Here is a 17,318-nt window from a genome sequence, read left to right as displayed (position 1 = left end):
TGACAGGCTCTGCACGCTTGCAGTGGGCAGGGGTTGGAGCCAGCAGGTACCCGAGTGTGGCGCCAACCATGAATTCACGGCCTCAAGGCCGCTCCCACTGTGTCTCCAGCAAGCCTACATCACCACATGCCTACTTAGAAATAGCAGAACCCAGTGCTTGATCCATAGCGCTGGATTCCATGGACCCTGCTCATCCCCGGCAACAGAATTGAGCCCTAGTGATGGCCTCACTGTTTAGGCTGAGCCAGAACCTGGCTGTCTTACGACTCTTAGGTTCTCTATTTGGGGGGTTGGGGGGTGGGGTAGGAATCATTGTGTCCCAGGGATGTCATCATGGTGGACCTATTAACCCAAGTGCCCTACTCTCCGGATGCACAGTGGGCAGGTTTCTAGTCTGGTTATTCAGATTCCTTGGGTTTATGTCAGCAATGCAGACATGAACGTGATTGTAGCATCCTCCTTCTGGGAGAATCGGGTCTGCGACTAAGGCCCTGGAGCCGCCCCAGTCTTCTTCCTGTCAATCAGCTCCCTCCCATCCTTTCTTTAAAAAACAAAAACACTTTCTACCTTGCAACCAAAGATCCCCAACAGCCCCACCTGTCACACAGCTCTAGGTGTCTGTGATGTGTGTGTGCAGTGGGTGCAAACCCCGCCCCATCGAAACCACACGGACTGAGTGGAGAGTTTCCCAAAGGAAACTTGGGGTGCTTTTGTACATGCTGGGCAGGCACTCTTCCACTGCCTTCCAGATGAGACCCCAAGTTACTGCTTCCAAAGCCATACATGGCTGTATCTCACTGACCTCAGCTCCAGGCACTCCCTTCTTCCACACCTCACCCACCCCACCTCATGTTTAGCCATCTTAAACCACTAGAGGCCCTAGACCAGTGGTCGGCAAACTCATTAGTCAACAGAGCCAAATATCAACAGTACGACAATTGAAATTTCTTTTGAGAGCCAAATTTTTTAAACTTAAACTATATAGGTAGGTACATTGTTATTAATTAGGGTACTCCTAAGGCTTAGGAAGGGCCACACTCAAGGGGCCAAAGAGCCACATGTGGCTCACGAGCCGTAGTTTGCCGACCACGGCCCTAGACTATCCAGATACATCTGGTCCTGTGTGTTGGAGGGCACCAACTCTGACACCTTTGTAGCCAAAGGGCCTTCCCTCCCTAGTCCCAGCCCTGCCAGCTCTTAAATGATTTCTGCCACCTGCTCACACTGGCTCCCACTATTCCCATGTCTGCCTCCTTACCAGACTTAGCTCCAAGCTTATCTTCGAGTCCCCAGCTCCCTCTCAGAGCAGGTGAGCTCAGGAAGACTTGTTGGGAAGTGATTCCAAGTTTCCTCTGCCAGTGGTGCACTGTGCGCTTTAAGGTACGCTGAATCCTAGCCAAGAAGTTTCCTGGATGCTTCCCTATCCCAAGGGGAAGGGTGGTGGGAGATCTGGACCCACTGCAGTAGTGTGCCACAGGGTCCTTCCTATCCACCTGACACCCACTCACACCTGCCGAGGGCTGGGCTTCAGCCTCTGCATGCTGATACCTCCTCACTGCCCTTCCTCCCAGAGCCTGACGCAGAGAGGAAAGTGTACCTTGGGCCCTAACCTCATGGGCAGGATCCAGCTTCATCTTCAGCTGCCTTCCTTTGCCCTGCAACAGCCACTCACCAGCTGGAAGAGCTTGGCAAGGCCCTTTCCTTACTCTGTTTCCCTCAAGTTAATAGAAGAGCACACTCCACTCACCATCAAGACCTGAGATAGCCCAAGAGACCCCATCTTCTAAGTTGTTGCTTGGAGTTTTCTTTCTGACTGCCTGAGATAACTGTCAGCTTGGTATCCAGTCCTGTTAGTGACCTAGGGGCTCAAGGGGAGGGGTGACTGGCTACTTCTCATTCATAGCCGCCTTGTGAGGCAATAGGTATCACACTCATCTTCCCATCTGGCAAAGTGACTAGGCTGGGACTTGAATCCAGAACCAACAGCAAAGCTCATGTGGTCTATGGCAGGGGGTACCCAGCCCAGAGGCAATAAGCAAACTCTTATGGTGGCACAGGGCATGGGTATGTGTGTGGCTGAGGTCACTGGGAGATTATCAAACAACAGGTTTGTTAAGACTGGGACAGACTTGTGGTTAACAGGCTGTCGCGTGCCCTCCCCTGCCCCCCTGCTAAGTCTTTGCACTTTGAATGCTATGGAATGGTATGCTCTCCTAATCCCTCTGTTCCCAGCTGAATGTCTCAAAGGCCTGCTTCAACTTCTATCTTCAGAAGACCCTTTCTGATGCCCACATGCCTCTGCTACAGCCTAATGCCCAGTATTGCCATTGTCTCGTCTTTGCCTGGCCACATTCCCTGCTTCAAGGGCAAAGCAGAGGGATGGCTCTACTGCACGTGCACTGGCCCTGGGCCAGGCACACAGCAGGCGTCCAGGTGAGACAGACTGGGCAGGTGTTTCTAACAGCAGCTCCACCTCACTCCCCTGGCTGCTCCAAGTCCACAATTGAGGGCCAGGCCACCTTGGCCTTGGAGGGGATATTGCCAGCTGAGCCTGCCTCTCAATCAGGCAAAGCCAGACCCACACTTTGGTGGGGACCCAATTCCCTCAGGCCTCATCCCATGTAGGAAGCTAAGAAACCCAAAGGCCTGAATGCTTGGAGAGGCTGCCCCAAGGTCACCCTGGGAACTCCTGGCCCTTGCTAGAAGGGCAGCCCCCACCAGACCCACCTCCAATCCCTTCCCACTTCCAGCAGATCCAGGGAAGAAGGAAGACCGGCCGAGCACCAGGAGCAAGAAAGAGGCAGGCAGGGGCAGCAGGCCAGCTTTGTGCTCAGACTGTATTCACATAGAGACACATGGCAGCTTACATTGGACAAAATGAGTAATAAAACTTGGCTTTAAATATGGAAAAACCAGGGTCCTGTAATCCCATGCTACTCCAACACTGGGACCAGGATGGCTATCCAGTCTGGGAAGGGCTGGGTGGGGCCTGGCGTATAGGCACACAACCTCAGTCTGCCCCCTTCACACACACACACACACACACACACACACACACACACACACACACACACACATGCACGCGCAGAGGGAGGGGTGGATTATTGCTGGGCACATGTGTCTATTGTTATGAGAGAAGTCTGGAATGTTTGAGGGTTGGCCAGGGACACCCCCTTTCCCCGCCTGGGATGGGGCATTTCTGCAAGAGGTGTCTTCAGGACAGGGCACAACATGAGGGACAAGGTGCCCTGGGAGCTGGAAGGCAGAGGCACACCCCTCTGGGACAGCCTGGGCAGTGGACTGCTGGGCCCCAGAGTCAGCCCAATCTCTGTTCATACTTTGGCACATGCCCCAGGCCCAGCTCTGACAGGTGCTGAGAAGGGACAGCATTGGGCCCGAGGCGGTGGCCTGAGCTAGGGCAGCAGAGGCAGGCACGAGTCTCACTCGGAGGTCGGCGGCGGTGAGCACAGTGCTGGGGGCTCAGGGGCCTGAGGAGCCTTGAGTTTGGCAGTGGCCCCTCTGCCAGCTCCAGCGTGGGTCTTCAGAATGCTCTAGTCACTATATACATTCGTACAAATACATAAATACAGAAAGCCCCGAGCTCCACGGACAAGAGCTGAAGGGACGCACCTTTGTCCCAAGGACAGCCTAGGCCTTGCCAAACTCAGCCAGACTGCGGGCTGAGGGGCAGAGAACACTGGGGACAGCTCCGGCTGTGTTCCCCAGGCCACAACTTGAGTGGACAATGGGGAGGACCACTGTGCAAAACTGTAAACAGCACTCGAAGTAGCTGCTACCGCCAACCGCCGGTGGGGGCCTCAGACTGGGGGCTAGAGGCGGGTGGGGAGCTCTTCTTCACTGTCGCTGCAGTTCCCACAGCAGTCCTGGAGGGCGGGGAAGACACAGAGGGAGAGAGGCAGAGCAAGCGCTGTTAGCCACCAGTGCCATCATTGAGTGGGCCATGCTCTGGGGAGGGGACCTCCCACGAGGGGCCTGGAGCAGCAGCTCAGGCCACACCTTGGTGCAGGGGCTGCCAACTACAGGCTGAAGTAAGGGGGACCAGGTGGAATCCAGGCTTTGCCAGGGCAGGGCTCCATCAAGCTGCTCTTCTCTGGGGCAGCTGAAGGCAGGGCATGGGGAAACAGATGGCTAAGCAAGGCTAGCAGCTTGAAGGTGCCGGGGTGCAGGGAACGAAAGCAGTGGGGAGGGTAAGGTGGGGAGCGGGCACCGGACTTCTTTCTCCCACATCTCGCCTCTGCCATGGAAGGGCTGCCCGTGGCTCCCCGAGGCCAGGCAGCAAAGCCAACCCACGGGGAGCCTACACTGCTCACCTCTGGAAAGAGAAAAGAGGCCATGAGCCCAGCCAGAGGTGGGGGATGGGCGGGAATGAGACCAGAGACCCTGGGTACCACTGGCACGGCTGGAGGAAGCCCACTCACAGCACATGCGGGCACTGGCCCGGCTTCCCACCCACCATCCCCTGGAGCAAGGCTGGGGCCCAGGGAGGACACTACTGGGGTTACCTGGCGACTGAAGAGTCTCTGCAGCAGTCCCTTCTTGGGGGGTGCAGGGGGCTGGCCCTTCCAGTCCAGGTCTGGGGGAACTGAGCCATCCAGCCCGAAGACATTCAGCTCCTGGAAGCACTCGGTCTCCACCATCTGCCATAGGACAGCAGCTGTGAGGACTGCCCCCAGGGCCGACCTCTGGAGCCCCTTCACCCGCCGCCCCCTCAGCTGGGCAGGTCCCACCTCATTCTGCCAGGGGATAGGCACACTGCCCGTGGCAAACTTCTGGTAGAAGTCCTGGTCCGTGGGCTCCAGCTCCACACCCTTAACTGTGGAGAACTGTTCGATGTCCAGAACATCCTTGCAATAAATGGCCTGGGGCTGAGGGGACAAAGGCAGTGGTCAGATAGGAGCACCACCCATGCATGGGAGGGCAGCTCAGCCCTGAGAACCACTCCAGTCTTGGCCTGGTTGTGCTCTCTGGTTTGGAGTAGAAACCAGCAACCCATGTACTTCTTAAGCATGGCAGTCCCTTCCCTCTGAGCTCAATTCCCCTCTGTAAATGGGATCATTCTCCGTCCCTGACCAGTTGCTGGTAGCTGACCCACCACAGCCAGCAGCCTCCACAGTGCCGGGTGGAACCACTAACAAGTGCCCCCTCTGTCTGCACACAGCTCTCTGCGTGTGCAACTGGTGAGGTGAGCAGAAGCTGAATCTCAGCAGGCACCTGCAGAAGGCACCTGTATCCAGTGCTGAGGGGTCTCTGTCTTTGGATGTTCAACAGCTTGCTCCATCCCCTACTATTAAGGGTATCAATTAAAACATCATCATATAAAATAGTGCAGCTGCCTTGGAAAACAGTCTGGCAGTTCCCCAAAGGTTAAACAGCATTACCAGATGAGCCAGCAACTCCATTCCCAGGTACACAGCCAAGAGAAACGGAAACCCGTGTCCCCACAGAAACGTGTATGTGCATGTTCGTGGCAGCATTATTCACGATAGCCAAAAAGTGGAAACAACCCTGATGTCTAGCAACTGATGAAGACAAACAAATGTGGACTATTCATACACCGGAATATTGTGCAGTCACAGAGAAGGACTGAAATGTGCTATAATACTGATGAGGTTTAAAAACATGCAAAGGGAAAAAGAAAAGAAAAAAGACATGCAAAGGGAAAGATGCCATTAACAAAGGACCACATCGTGTATAATTTCATTTATATAAAATGTCCAGATTAGGCAAATATAGGGTGTCCCCAAAAACTGTACACACTTTGAATAATTATTAATTCCAATGGGTTAAATCTGAAAAGAAAAAAAATCAATTGAGCTATCAGCTATTAAGTATGTATACATTTTTTTAGCACACCCTGTCTATAGTGACAGAAAGATTAGTGGTTGCCAGGGGAAGGGGAGAATGGGGAATGACTCCTAATGGGTACGAGGTTTTTTGTTTTTTGGGGGGCGGGGGTGATGAAAATGTTCTAAAATTGATTGTGATGATGCTTGTACAATTCTGAATATGCTAAAACCGATCTAATTATATACTTAAAAATGAGTGGATTACATAGTATATGAATTAACTCCCAATAAAGCTGTTAAAAACAATCAGTGCCTTGTTAAAGTCCAAGGCACTGATTTTCTAACTTTTAAAAAATGTACATATTTTTATTGATTTCAGAAAGGGAGAGGGAGAGAGATAGAAACATCAATGATGAAAGAGAATCATCATTGGCTGCCTCCTGCACGCCCCACACTGGGGATTGAGCCCACAGCCTGCCCTGACCGGGAATCAAACCATGACCTCCTGCTTCATAGGTTGACGCTCAACCACTGAGCCACGCCGCTGGGCTGATTTTCTACTTAGAAAGACTGGGGGCAGTGGGTGGTTTCAAGGTTAAATTAGACGATGTGCCTGGGAAGTAGGAGTGGCAGTGCAGCTGGAGGCAGCTGCTGACGTCAGGCTCAGCCACCCCCAGCAATGCCCACATCATGGGGTGTCAGTGAGGCCTACATGAGAGTCCTTCAGAGGCAGCAGCCCGCTAGTGGGTCCCTCCCTCCCACTCACCTCCTCTGTGGCCCACCCCAACACCTCACATTCCTGCCTCAATGTTCCCAGAGGCCCCCACTATACTCAGAGGAAGACGCCTCTGTCACATTAGCCCCTTGTTGCTGTATTAGTTCTTGAAGCTGGTCCCTGCCCCAGGAACGCACTGCCTGGCTCAGGCCTTTTCCCTGGAATGCTCACACTGTGAATCTTGGCAGGGTTCTTTCCTTCACATATTTTAGGCTTCTGCTTAACTGTCAACTCCTCAGAGACCATCCTGTCTAAAAATACGCCCCCCATCTTCCTTATCTTCCTTTTAGCCTGCTTTATTCTTTGCTGCTGCACTTCACGTTACCTAAAATGTTTCACTTACTGGCTTATACTGGTGTGTTCTCACTAGAACATGAAGGCAGGACTGGGTCCTGTTGACTTCATTATCTCCACGGTCTGGCACATCTGGGCACTCAGATATTTGTTGAATGAATAAACAATCATGCATCAACCTGGTCTGCCTATCTATCACCTTCCTGCCTCCTCAGTGTTCCTGGTGAACACAAGACAGGAACACAAGACAGGCCTCTCACACATGGGAGGGGAGTAAGCACATGACCTAATTCTGGCCAATCAGAACCTTCCCTGTGACTTCATACAGAGAAGCCTGAATTTAGTGGGAGGGCAGTCAACAGGTTGAAGCAGAGCCAAGAGTTGGAGTCCTGGCAACACAGCATAAAACCCTGATGTGGGCCCTACTCTGGGACTTTCTGGCCAAATGAACCAACAAACTCCATGTTGGGCATAAGTAAGTCTGAGTTGGGGTTTTGCCACTTGGAGTCTGATAACTCAAGAATATTTCTGCCTGCAGGATGCCTGACCCACTGAGATGTCAGCAAATGGGTGAGCTTCTACAAGAGGGAGGGTTCTGTCCACAGGTGGAATGTGAGCACTGCCAGGTGTGGTGGGCACCAGGTGTTACGCCAACCCTAACAGCCCTTCCCCCTGCTGTTAACAGCATCTTGGTTTTCCTCTGGGTAACTGGTCTCCTCCATTAGCAGTGCTGCAGGTAGGCATATGATCTGGGTGTGGCCACTGAGGGGCCTCTGAGGAATCAAAGGCAATTAGTGTCAGCCTTAGGCCTTTTATCCTCTCTTTTAGGACTTTTTAAATCATTGGGCAAGAGGTGCTCTTTATCTACAGGAGTGGCTGTGGCTGAGCTGGCAGACTGTGGGTTCGAGCTGCTGGGTCCACCACTGCCACGGCCTGGGAGAGCTACCTGTGAGTAAATGCCGCCCCGTGACCAGTTCTCGGGGAGGGAGGAGGAGAGACAATTCCTACAACACAGTTGGAGCCCCAGGTGGGGCTTTCCATTTTTGTGAGTCCAGGGAATTATCTGTTTTGTTGGCTAAGCCGTTTGAGTTAGGCTTTCTTACATTCAAATGGAAGGTATCCTGACTCCAAGAGCTGCCAGCCCCCACCCTGGCTTGGTCCTGCCTTTGTATAGGTGGTACTCACATCAGGCTTGAAGGGCGGCTCCAGTATGCCCGCTCCCAGACGCTTGAAGTTCAGTTTCTTGAAGATGGGGTGCTCCTTCACCTCACAGGCACCACCTCCACGACACCCCAGACGCTCGGCAGGGTCCTTGCAAAGGAGCTGTAGCAGGGGGGGGGTGGTCAGGGTGGCCTTGGGAGAGGGGCCCAGCCCCAGCCCAGGCCTCCCGCTGGCTGCCACACCTGGGAGCAGAGTGAGCGGGCCTGCAGGGAAAATTGATCGGAGTACTCTTCAGCCACCTCCTTCACCAGCCGCTCCACTTCCTCCCGCTTAATCTTCTTTTTCCTCTGCTGGAAGGGCGATTGGCCTGCAATCATCTCGTAGAGAAGGCATCCTAGCGCCCACCAGTCTGGGCTGAACGTGTACCGTTCATTCTTCACCACCTCTGGAGCTGGGTGGGTGGCATAGGAGTTAGGGGTAAGAAGGAGTTAGGGGTACCCCAGGAAACCCAGCACATGTCAAGGCAGGGGATCAGCTCGAACACCCACCAGGCAAGTAGGCACTGCCAATGGCCCGGTGGGGACCATGGTGAGTAGGAGAGCACCTGCAGAGGGCAGGTTTCTAACTTTTCAAAGAAGTCAGAAATCCGTATTTTTAATGTGAGGCAGTCTGGCTCATTCAATGTTGGCAACCAATTCCAATTGTTTTAAACTAATTTGATTGAAACACACAAACATAGGCCAAAGGAAGCCCGTGAGGCTACCAGTTTGCAACCTATGGATTTAGTATTAGACCAAGGAAAGGAGGAAAGCCACTTGCTGAATGCCTACACTGCCTACAGGGCAGGGTGAGTTGACTCTACTGCCTCTTCATCTTCAAGGCAACCCTGGCAGGAGGTATGATGATCACAGTCAGGAAAAGTGAGGCTGGGAGTGGCTGGTCCAAGGACACACAATAAGCAAGGGGCGGGTAAGAGACCACCTGCAGTTCAGGCTCCGCCTACTGTGTCATGTTGTCCCAGAGGGGAACCCAGGACCTCATCTTGGCCCCTCCCCAGATGGGCACTCCCACTCTGAGTATAGGCAGGTCAGGGGGGTGGAGGGCTGTGGCCATGGACATGGGTTTAAGTCCCTTCACTGGTTGCCACCTGCAAGCCCAGCCAATAGGAGCTCAGTAAGTAATAAATGAAGTGGGTTCACATGTATGTGGGGCCCTAGCTGAGTCTTGACTCCTGATCTATGAAAGAGGGACAATAGCTCTTTCTATTCCCTGAGACACAGGAGACTCCACAGAAGTTGGGGGGAGGGAGGTGTCCGGCCCAGGACGGTGAGAGAACTTACCCATGTAGCCCACGGTGCCCACACGGCCTTTGATGGTCTGGCCCTCAGGCACATGCACAGCCAGCCCCAGGTCAGAGATTCGGATGTGACCTGAATGTGGGTGAAAAAGTGAGGAGCCTATGAAGCAAGTGGGCTGGACTCCACCCCACACCACCCTACCTTTGTGACCCCCCCACCCACCATGGTCATCCAGTAGGATGTTCTCTGGCTTCAGGTCCCTGTGGGGAGAGAAGGGCAGGATCAGACGCTGCTCAGTGTGCCAGGCAGCCAGGCAGGGCTACCCACTCCCTGTTGGGTCAACTCCTGGGATGCGATGTGCAGCACATGTAGGAGCCATTTGTTGCCAGGGTGACAAGAGAGCCTTGCCCTCCACCCGCAGCAACTCCAGTTCGAGGGAGCAGACAAAGGATTTATGGAGCCAGTACTCCTGGGACTGACTAGGCATGTGGAAGGCATCTCTTACCTAGGGAAGCTCCCCAGATGTCATTAGTAGCCTTGCTCACCCAGTGTCGAGGGGCTCCCCCCAAGATCCCCCCAACCCTTTGGTGGCTGACTCCATCTTTCCTGTCAAATGGGGCTGCTCATTCTTTCCCTCCTGGGGCTATTGGGAGGCTCCAAGGAAATAATCACCAATAACAGTAATGGGCAGAGCCCTCACTGCCAAGCCTTGTGTATTTTACCAAATGCTCTCATTTGGCCCCTATAACAACCCACCAGGCAGGAATTATAGCCTCTGCTTTCCAGGAAAGGAAACTGTCAGGCGCAAGAAGCAGACTGGCCCAAAGTCACTGAGAAGGGTGACGATGCCGGATTCACCCCCAGGCCAGCCAGATCCCAGAGCCTGGGTTCTGAGCCTTTCAAATCCACCTAATGTGGGCAAGTGCAGAGCCTCGAGCCAGCGCTTCCCTGGGCTCAGACACCCACATCTTCCCAGCACCTTCCCTCGTGCCCAGCCACAGCCCCTGGTGGGAGGCAAACTCCGCACCTGTACACAATGCGCTCCCGATGCAGGTCCTCCAGGCCGCAGCAGATCTCGGCAGCATAGAAGACGGCCCGTGCCTCTGGGAAGCCAGCCTGGCCCATGTGGTAGATGTGGAATTTGAGGTCACCTCCGTTCATCAGTGTCAGCACCAGGCACAGCGCGTCCTTGGTCTCATAGGCATAGGCCAAGCTCACCTGTGGCCCAAGGGACCCGAGCCCTCAGGCAGGGAACACAGGCCACCTAGTGGCGGGGCTGGTGCCAGCTGCCCAAGATATCCTCAGTGCCACTCCTGGGGGCCCAGCCTGCTTCCCAGGCCTGGTATCAACACCCCAAAACCTGCCCTTCCCAGGCATCTCCAAGAATGGGAGCAGTGCCTGGAGGGGTGAGGGGTGGGGTGGGGGGAAGAGATCAGCCTGGTGAGTGGGGAGGGCAAGTACATGGCCAGGGGGCAGAGCGGATCTCCTGTCTGTACTTACTACAAACCTACTGTTCACTTTCTCCAGGATCTGCTTCTCATTGAGTGCCATGGCCTCCCCTTTCCGCTTCTTGATGCGCTTCTTCTCCAGCTTCTTGCAGGCATACATCTTGCCTGTAGCCCGTACCTGGCAGGCGCACACCTAATAGCCAGGGTAGATGAGGCAAATGGGAACAAGCTGTGCTCTTGCTGGGGGCACAGAGGTTTGGGGGGCAGGGAGGAGGGCTTGTCCAGGACCCACTCTACCCCACCACTACATGGTCTGGCTTGGCCACTCACCTCCCCAAAGCCACCTTTGCCCAGGACTCGGTACTGCCTGAAGGTGTTTTTGGTCACTGGCTGCCTGTGGGAAAGGATTTGGGGAGCAAATGACTGAGCAGGGGTCCAAGGCCCATGACAGCCCCAACAACCTGGCCGGCCTGGCCCCACCTTCGAGCTCACCTTTCCAGCCACTTCCACTGCAGGAAACGGTTGAAGTAGATGCTGTCGAGGTAGTCGGCAAAAGGGGCCACACTCAGGTACTCATGGGTCAGCCTATTGAGAAGGCCCAGCCCACTGGTCAGCCTGACATCCCAGGTTCTCAGCTGATGGACCAGTCCCCCTGTCACATACACGCTCAGCCTAAAAGGCAGCATCCTCAGCCAACCCTCCTGCTAACCCACCTAGGATGGAGACACACCCGTGCTGAAGTTGAGGATGCTACAGAGAGGGGAGGCAACCTGCCCCAGGTCACACAGCATGGCAAGGCTGGGATGAGAGGCTGAGCAGCTGAGCTGTTCACAGTCTTCCAGACCCACAGAAGCCCCTCCTCAGGACGCAATTTTAGGCCTGTGGGAGGGAGAGGCTTACCGGGTTAGCTCCTGGAAGAGGTCTTTGCAGGGCCCCTTCTCCAGCTGCTGGGCACAGTTAGTCACCAGTTGCTGGGGGACCTCAGGAATGAGGTCAGGACCCTGAGGACAGGCCACAGACAGGTCAGTGAACGGCCCCCCTTGGCCAGCTGCTCACTCCTAGGGCAGAGATGGCAGATATCTCGGGCCAGTGCTAGGGGCAGCTGCAGGCTGGTGGTGCCCTAGCCTGTCTGATGACTGAACTCGGTTCCTGCTTCTACATTAGAGGCAGGGGAGAGCAGAGCTTCTGGCAGGCTGCTTGTCCCCCCTCCTAGGCTCTGTGCCCACGGTGCTGCCTGGTGAGCCTGGAGCAGCTCCAGGGCATCTCTGCCCAGGTGGTGACCACTCCTCTCCCCATCACTGAGCTCTGCCCGCTGCCGTCATCCCTCCATCACTGCTCACTCACCGTGTGGCTCAGAAAATTCTGCATTAGCCTCTGCCCACATGCCTTCCTCTTCTCATCAGGAGTCACTTCATACTCAGCCTGCAGGGTGGAAGGTGGAGAGGCTTGAGGTCTGGGGGAAGTAACAGGTGTGGGGCACCAGAGCACACAGGGTCTGGGACCTCTGTCTACCCTGGGTGTTGGGCTAGGCCTGGGGCTAAGCAGCACTCACCACCTCATCCAGGAAGGCAATGCAGCGGGTCAGCTCAGGCCTCGTGGTGCAGAATTCTCGGAACAGCAGGCGCCCAATGGGCTGCCGCTCGCACAGGCTGTGGTAGTCACGCTCTGCAGGCAGAGGTGGGAGCTGCTGGGTTCTGGACCTGGAGCTAGCCAGTGGGGCATTCCTGTCCACACCACCAGGCCCTGGGTCCCATCGACAGCTTCCACCCCTGAAGTATGGCACCCATTTTCTCCTTTAGAACCTCTACTACATCATAGCTTGGGACTCTGAGGCCCAGAAAGGCTAAGTGATTAGTCTAAGGTCACACAGCCAGGAGGAGTGTGGCTCTAGAACCGGGGCCCTCACCTCCCCCACTGTCTCCTGGTTCACACCACCTCGAATTCGTCACAGTGCTGGGGTTGGGTGTGGTCTGAGGTTCCGCCCAGGCCCAGGCTGGGCCCACACCTGCTGCCTGCCTGGCGAAAGTACGGGAGGAAGCTGTGGCTTCCGTTGCGCTCCAGGCTAGATCTCCTTCCCAGGCAATGGAAGCAGCTACAATATACTCCTTGCCCACATGTAGGTTGTCAGGGGGGCCTGGGCAACCTCAAGTACTGCTCAGACCTGGGGCCTCAGCCAAGATAAGCAGGAACTGGGGTTTTGGGCCCTTCTGGTCAAGGCTTTGCCGGGCCCCCCAGGACCAGACTGGGTAAGGTTCCCAACAAAGTCAATCTGTGGGCTGGCTCCAGCCTCTACTATATCCTCTGCCCCCTGAGCTCTGCTCCCCTAGGCCCAGCCCTTTCCTCCTCTGTTGCTCTCATACTGCCCCAAACCTGACCCTGCCCTACTCCCCACACTCACCCCACCCGCCCCTGCTGTTTTGTTTGCTCTTTGCCTTCACCCATCACAAGTCCAGGAACTGAAACTGAGGTGGGTGGTGCAGCCTAAATCTGCTCCCTGGACCCCCCCAACCTTGCCCGTCTGCCCCAGGGTAAGGTCTCAGGGGAGGCTCCCTGACACCAGCAGGGCGCCCTGGCCTCAGCACCCCGGGTCTCCACCCAGGCCTCACCAAGGGTGAGCCGCAGCTCTTCGCACTGGCTGATGTGGGGGAACTGCAGCATCTGTCGCCATTTCTTGCTTTTGCCTTTTCGATTCCCGCCACCACCTGTGGGAGCGAACAGGCGCTGAGTCTGGCCACCGCCATGCCTCCCCTCCACTCTCAGCGTGGTCCGGAGGCCTTCAGGGCCCAGCCGAGGCACAGTTCACTAAAGGAGGCTTGTAGAGGCCTTCCTTCTACAACTCCAACACATCCTCACTGGGTTCCCGGACATACATGGTCCCATCCGTCCTCCTGCTAGGGGCTCCTGGGCTGGAAAAGCCAAGAGGGCAGTAAGCCCAGGACGCTGAGGAAGGGAGTTTCTGGGCAGCCTCGGCAAGTCTCAGCTGCTACCTAGCAGGTAGTTTCTCAGGTGAAGAAAATAGAAAAGAACTTGACAATGGCGGGAACCATGTAAATCAACACCCCAAAGGAGGAGATTCTAGGACATATGCCTGACAGTTGCCAGAGCCAGAGGGCAGCCTGAGTCACTGGGCCCTGTATCAGGGCTATGAGAGACTCAGATAAGGTGGCAGCAGGAGGGTTGGCACTCAGGATGCCCACCCCTGCACACAGGGGCTTCCCTGGCCCTCAGACCTGCCTCATTTCACCTAGGTGACCTCCCAACTGCAGCTGCGGAGACCCAGGTAGCAGCTCATATGCCTACAAAGCGAGGCAGATATGGTGAATGTGGACCAGATGGGAGACAACAGGGAGTGGTGGAGAGTGGGGTGAACTGACCTAGTCGTGTCCCTTCTACTAGAGGCGGCTGCAGCACAACTCCAGCTGTTGCTTGGTTTCTGCTAGGCAAGAATGCTGGCTCAGTGTGGGAATCCAGACTGTTATATGAAATATTGGTTCCTATTTTTTTAAATACCACTTCAGCCAAATAAAACATGTTAAGAGAGCTAGCCAGATGTGGCCTGTGGGCCATGAGGCTGAGAACAGTGGAAGGGGCCTGAGTCTTGGAGACCTTGGTTGGAATCTCCAATTCACACTTTAGGCCCATCACTTGCCCACTATTAACCTCAATTTCTCCATGTGTACTTTGGGTCCTAGGCCACTTCCGGAGGTGTTGCGAGGGTGACTGGGAGAGTCTGTGTCCAACACCAGTAGGGCTGTGACAAGAGGTGGGCCCCAGCTCCAAGTCAATGGCAATCTCAAGCTACCGCTTTCCCTTGCCTGGCCTCAGTTTCCACCCTGGGTTACCCAGTCTTATCTCCATCTGGCCTTGCTGAAGGCGGGTGGTGCAAGGGGAAGGGGCTGCCTTCTCGGGAGGAAGCAGGGCTGAGTCCCTCAATGTGCTCCCTGACCCAAGCTGACCAGAGGAGGAAGTGTTGCAGGGCACCCATTGGGAAACCCACTAGCAGCCCTCCTGCAGCCCACACCCAGTGTATCCCAGTCATTGCTCCATTGTGAGTAAGCAACAGACCCCCCCCCCCCCACCCCAACCCAGGCAAGGCCTCCCTAGAAGGGGAACTCCTCCCCCACCCACGCAGGTCCCTCACCCAACCCTCCATCCGCCTGCCTCCCCATCAGTTACTTCCTCCTCCCTCCCCTCCTCCCAGCCACATTAAGGCAGCAGCACAGAGTCACACGCAAATATCCTGTCCTGGAACTGCCACCAGTCAGTGGGGCTCCTCCCCGCCCCAGCTTGGTCACCTCACTATGTCTCTGGGCACCTGGAAAAGGAAGGACTAAGCGAGGCCTCCCATATCCAGGGCTGTCCCACTTCATCCTCTCAGCAGCTCTGCCAGACCTGGCCCAATTTCATAAGAAAACCAAGACCGTGAAATGAACCATTGTGTTCAAGATCACAAAACCTGGAGGTACCAGAGGCAGATTGGAACCCGTATCCTTGGGGTCACAACCCAAGCTCCTTTCCCACCCCAAATATGTCAGATATTTATTAGGTGTCAACTGAATATATACACCAAAGGCTCCCAAACCACTTGGCAAGCTGGCAAAGACCCAGCCCCAAGCCGTCAGCCAGTTCATGAAGGGATTCTGATGCAGCCAGTCCATGGGCCAGGGTTCAGGACTCAGAGACAATTGGGATTTCCTTTAGTTTTCATGTCCTGTTCCCAACCATTCCACAAAAAAAGGTTACTAAAGTTCAGAGAGAAGAGACTTGTCTAGAGCCAGGTAGGTGGGAGAGACACAGCCAGGTGGGGTGAGGATTCCTCAGTGGAGGCATGGGTCCCGGGTCTGGCCAAACTCCTATGCCTCACCCACGGCCTGAAGAAGCCAATTTGATGATGCCCATACTCTCTGGCCAGGCAAGACAGTGTTCTCAGCAGCCTGAGGCCTGAATTAGCTACAGCAATAGGAGGGAGGCCAGGCCAGGCTCTCCTCACCCCTCCTCCCTGGCTTGCTGGATGACGAGGCAGAACAGAATCGGCAGATGCCCCCAGAGGCTGGGAGGAAGGCCCAGCCCCGGACTCGATAAGGGACAGGAGATAAGGAAGGCTCTGGGCACTAAGGACCCAGCCTGCCATGCCTATTTCCAGGCAGCACCTCCCTGGGGTCAATACCCATTGGGGAGGCAGAAGGTACCAGATGCTGTGCCAGCTGGGGGCTCCTCTGGGCTTCCTATAAGCTGTATTGGGGCATCCTGTATCCTCAGCCCGGGTCAACCACAGTCTTACTATGTAACCTGGAGGAGAGTCGCTGCAAAAGGGGCACAAAGATGAAGCAGATTACTCCTTCAGGGCACTTTTGGCCGGAAGCTCAGCAAAGAGTGGAAAAACTGTCATGACCTCCCTGTCCTAGAGTTCCAAAAAGAAGGGTCTTGTACAGTCTGGTTGCCAGCACCCTGGACAGGACACAGCACCAAGTGTGTGTTTGATTATGTCACCAAGGTGGACAATAGCAGAGGAGGGGCAGACTGAGCACCCGGCAGTGAGGGTCAGGTTTGGTCCTTCTGCGTCTCCCAGGACCCTCTAGAGCAGGTGTCTGCTAACACGTTGGGTGGGAGCCATGAGGAGCTCAGCACACACTTGGTTCACCAGACCAGCTCCCCCTGCCAGGCCTTGCACTTACAACCCTGCCAGCCCAGTATGCTCTCTTCTTTCAAAGCTGCCTCCCACTGATTTCTGTGCTTATATGCCCCAGTAGCCTGTGTGCTTCCTGAAGGCAAAAATCGTGACCCATTCACCTCTGTCCCGTGTCATCAGGTGCTGAGCAAGTGGCAGTCATATTGGTAGCATACGTGACTAGCAGCTTCCCCAAGTCCGATGGCCGTTCATTCATTCTCCAAACCTTTACCCTGCATCAACTTGTGCCCGTCCAGGCTGTGTGCGGGGCCCCGGGCCCCGGGCACGTGGGGGTAGGTTGCCCCTTCCCGGGGCATCTTCTCCTCTCTCACCTGGGAGAGGCCTCAGAGAAGCTCTCCTGGGTCTCGGGTCCCACCCTTCCCTCTTCCTTCCGCTTGGTACACCAGACCCGCTCGTTCACCCCCTCATTTTCCCCACGCCGCGAGGGCGGTGGCCTGCCCCCCGCCCCTTCCTGGGCCCGAGCTCCTGGGGGCAGGTGCGGAGGAGGAGGACGCGGGGCCGGAAAGACTCGTGTCTGCGCGGGGTGAGGGGCGCGAAGCGCGCCGCCCTAGGAGATGGGGTGGAGGGGTCGCCCCGCCGAGCTCAGAGGCCGCGCGCCCGCGTTCTTTGCACCCGGCCGCCCGCCCGGCCGCCTCACCTTCCCGGGCCTTGAGTAGCACCGTGTTCGCTACGATGTTTTCGAGCTCCATGGGCTGCGGCGCCGCCGGCCCGCGCCACCGGCCGGGATCGCGCGCGGGAGCCGGGGCCGGATGGCGTCGGCGCGGCTCGGCTCGGCTCGGCTCGCAGTGACCGCACCGCGGCCTCCGGGCCTCCCCGGCCGCCGCCGCCCGCCGCGCACTCTCCGCC

General features: G+C 55.9%; 1 protein-coding gene across 5 annotated transcripts; it reads right to left on the bottom strand.

Annotated features, from left to right (window-relative positions):
- Positions 1-2,817: 2,817 nt before the first annotated feature.
- On the bottom strand, positions 2,818-17,318 carry GRK6 (G protein-coupled receptor kinase 6). Of its 5 annotated transcripts, XR_004968479.1 has the most exons (17): positions 14,158-14,802; positions 13,390-13,485; positions 12,336-12,448; positions 12,128-12,205; positions 11,684-11,784; positions 11,276-11,368; positions 11,114-11,177; positions 10,836-10,976; positions 10,363-10,553; positions 9,558-9,595; positions 9,378-9,467; positions 8,280-8,488; positions 8,062-8,199; positions 4,749-4,886; positions 4,524-4,658; positions 4,018-4,333; positions 3,778-3,884 (listed from the first exon to the last, which is right to left on the bottom strand). XR_004968479.1 is itself a non-coding variant. In XM_036315514.1 (16 exons), the coding sequence occupies exons 1-16, from the start codon at positions 17,159-17,161 to the stop codon at positions 3,831-3,833; spliced, it is 1,731 nt and encodes a 576-aa protein (XP_036171407.1). In that variant the 5' UTR covers positions 17,162-17,318; the 3' UTR covers positions 2,818-3,830. The 5 variants fall into 5 exon arrangements, 4 of the variants coding, with proteins under 4 accessions (XP_036171407.1, XP_036171406.1, XP_036171408.1 ...); XM_036315514.1 differs by lacking the exons at positions 4,018-4,333; positions 14,158-14,802 and adding an exon at positions 17,110-17,318 and having other exon boundaries at positions 2,818-3,884; XM_036315513.1 differs by lacking the exon at positions 4,018-4,333 and having other exon boundaries at positions 2,818-3,884.

This window comes from Myotis myotis, unplaced genomic scaffold (genome assembly GCF_014108235.1).
Source record: "Myotis myotis isolate mMyoMyo1 unplaced genomic scaffold, mMyoMyo1.p scaffold_m19_p_6, whole genome shotgun sequence".
In the NCBI taxonomy this organism is placed as follows: domain Eukaryota; kingdom Metazoa; phylum Chordata; class Mammalia; order Chiroptera; family Vespertilionidae; genus Myotis; species Myotis myotis.
This window is presented reverse-complemented; position numbering and strand designations above follow the sequence as displayed.

Excerpts from the sequence above, each read along its gene's own strand:
- GRK6 (XM_036315513.1), bottom strand. The coding sequence starts at position 14,425 with ATGGGCCTAAAGTGTGAATTGGAGATTCCAACCAAGGTCTCCAAGACT. Across the intron at positions 12,206-12,335 it reads TTGCCTTCCTGGATGAGGTG|GCTGAGTATGAAGTGACTCC; the intron begins GTGAGTGCTGCT and ends TCCACCCTGCAG. Across the intron at positions 3,885-4,523 it reads AGAGACTCTTCAGTCGCCAG|GACTGCTGTGGGAACTGCAG; the intron begins GTAACCCCAGTA and ends CCCGCCCTCCAG.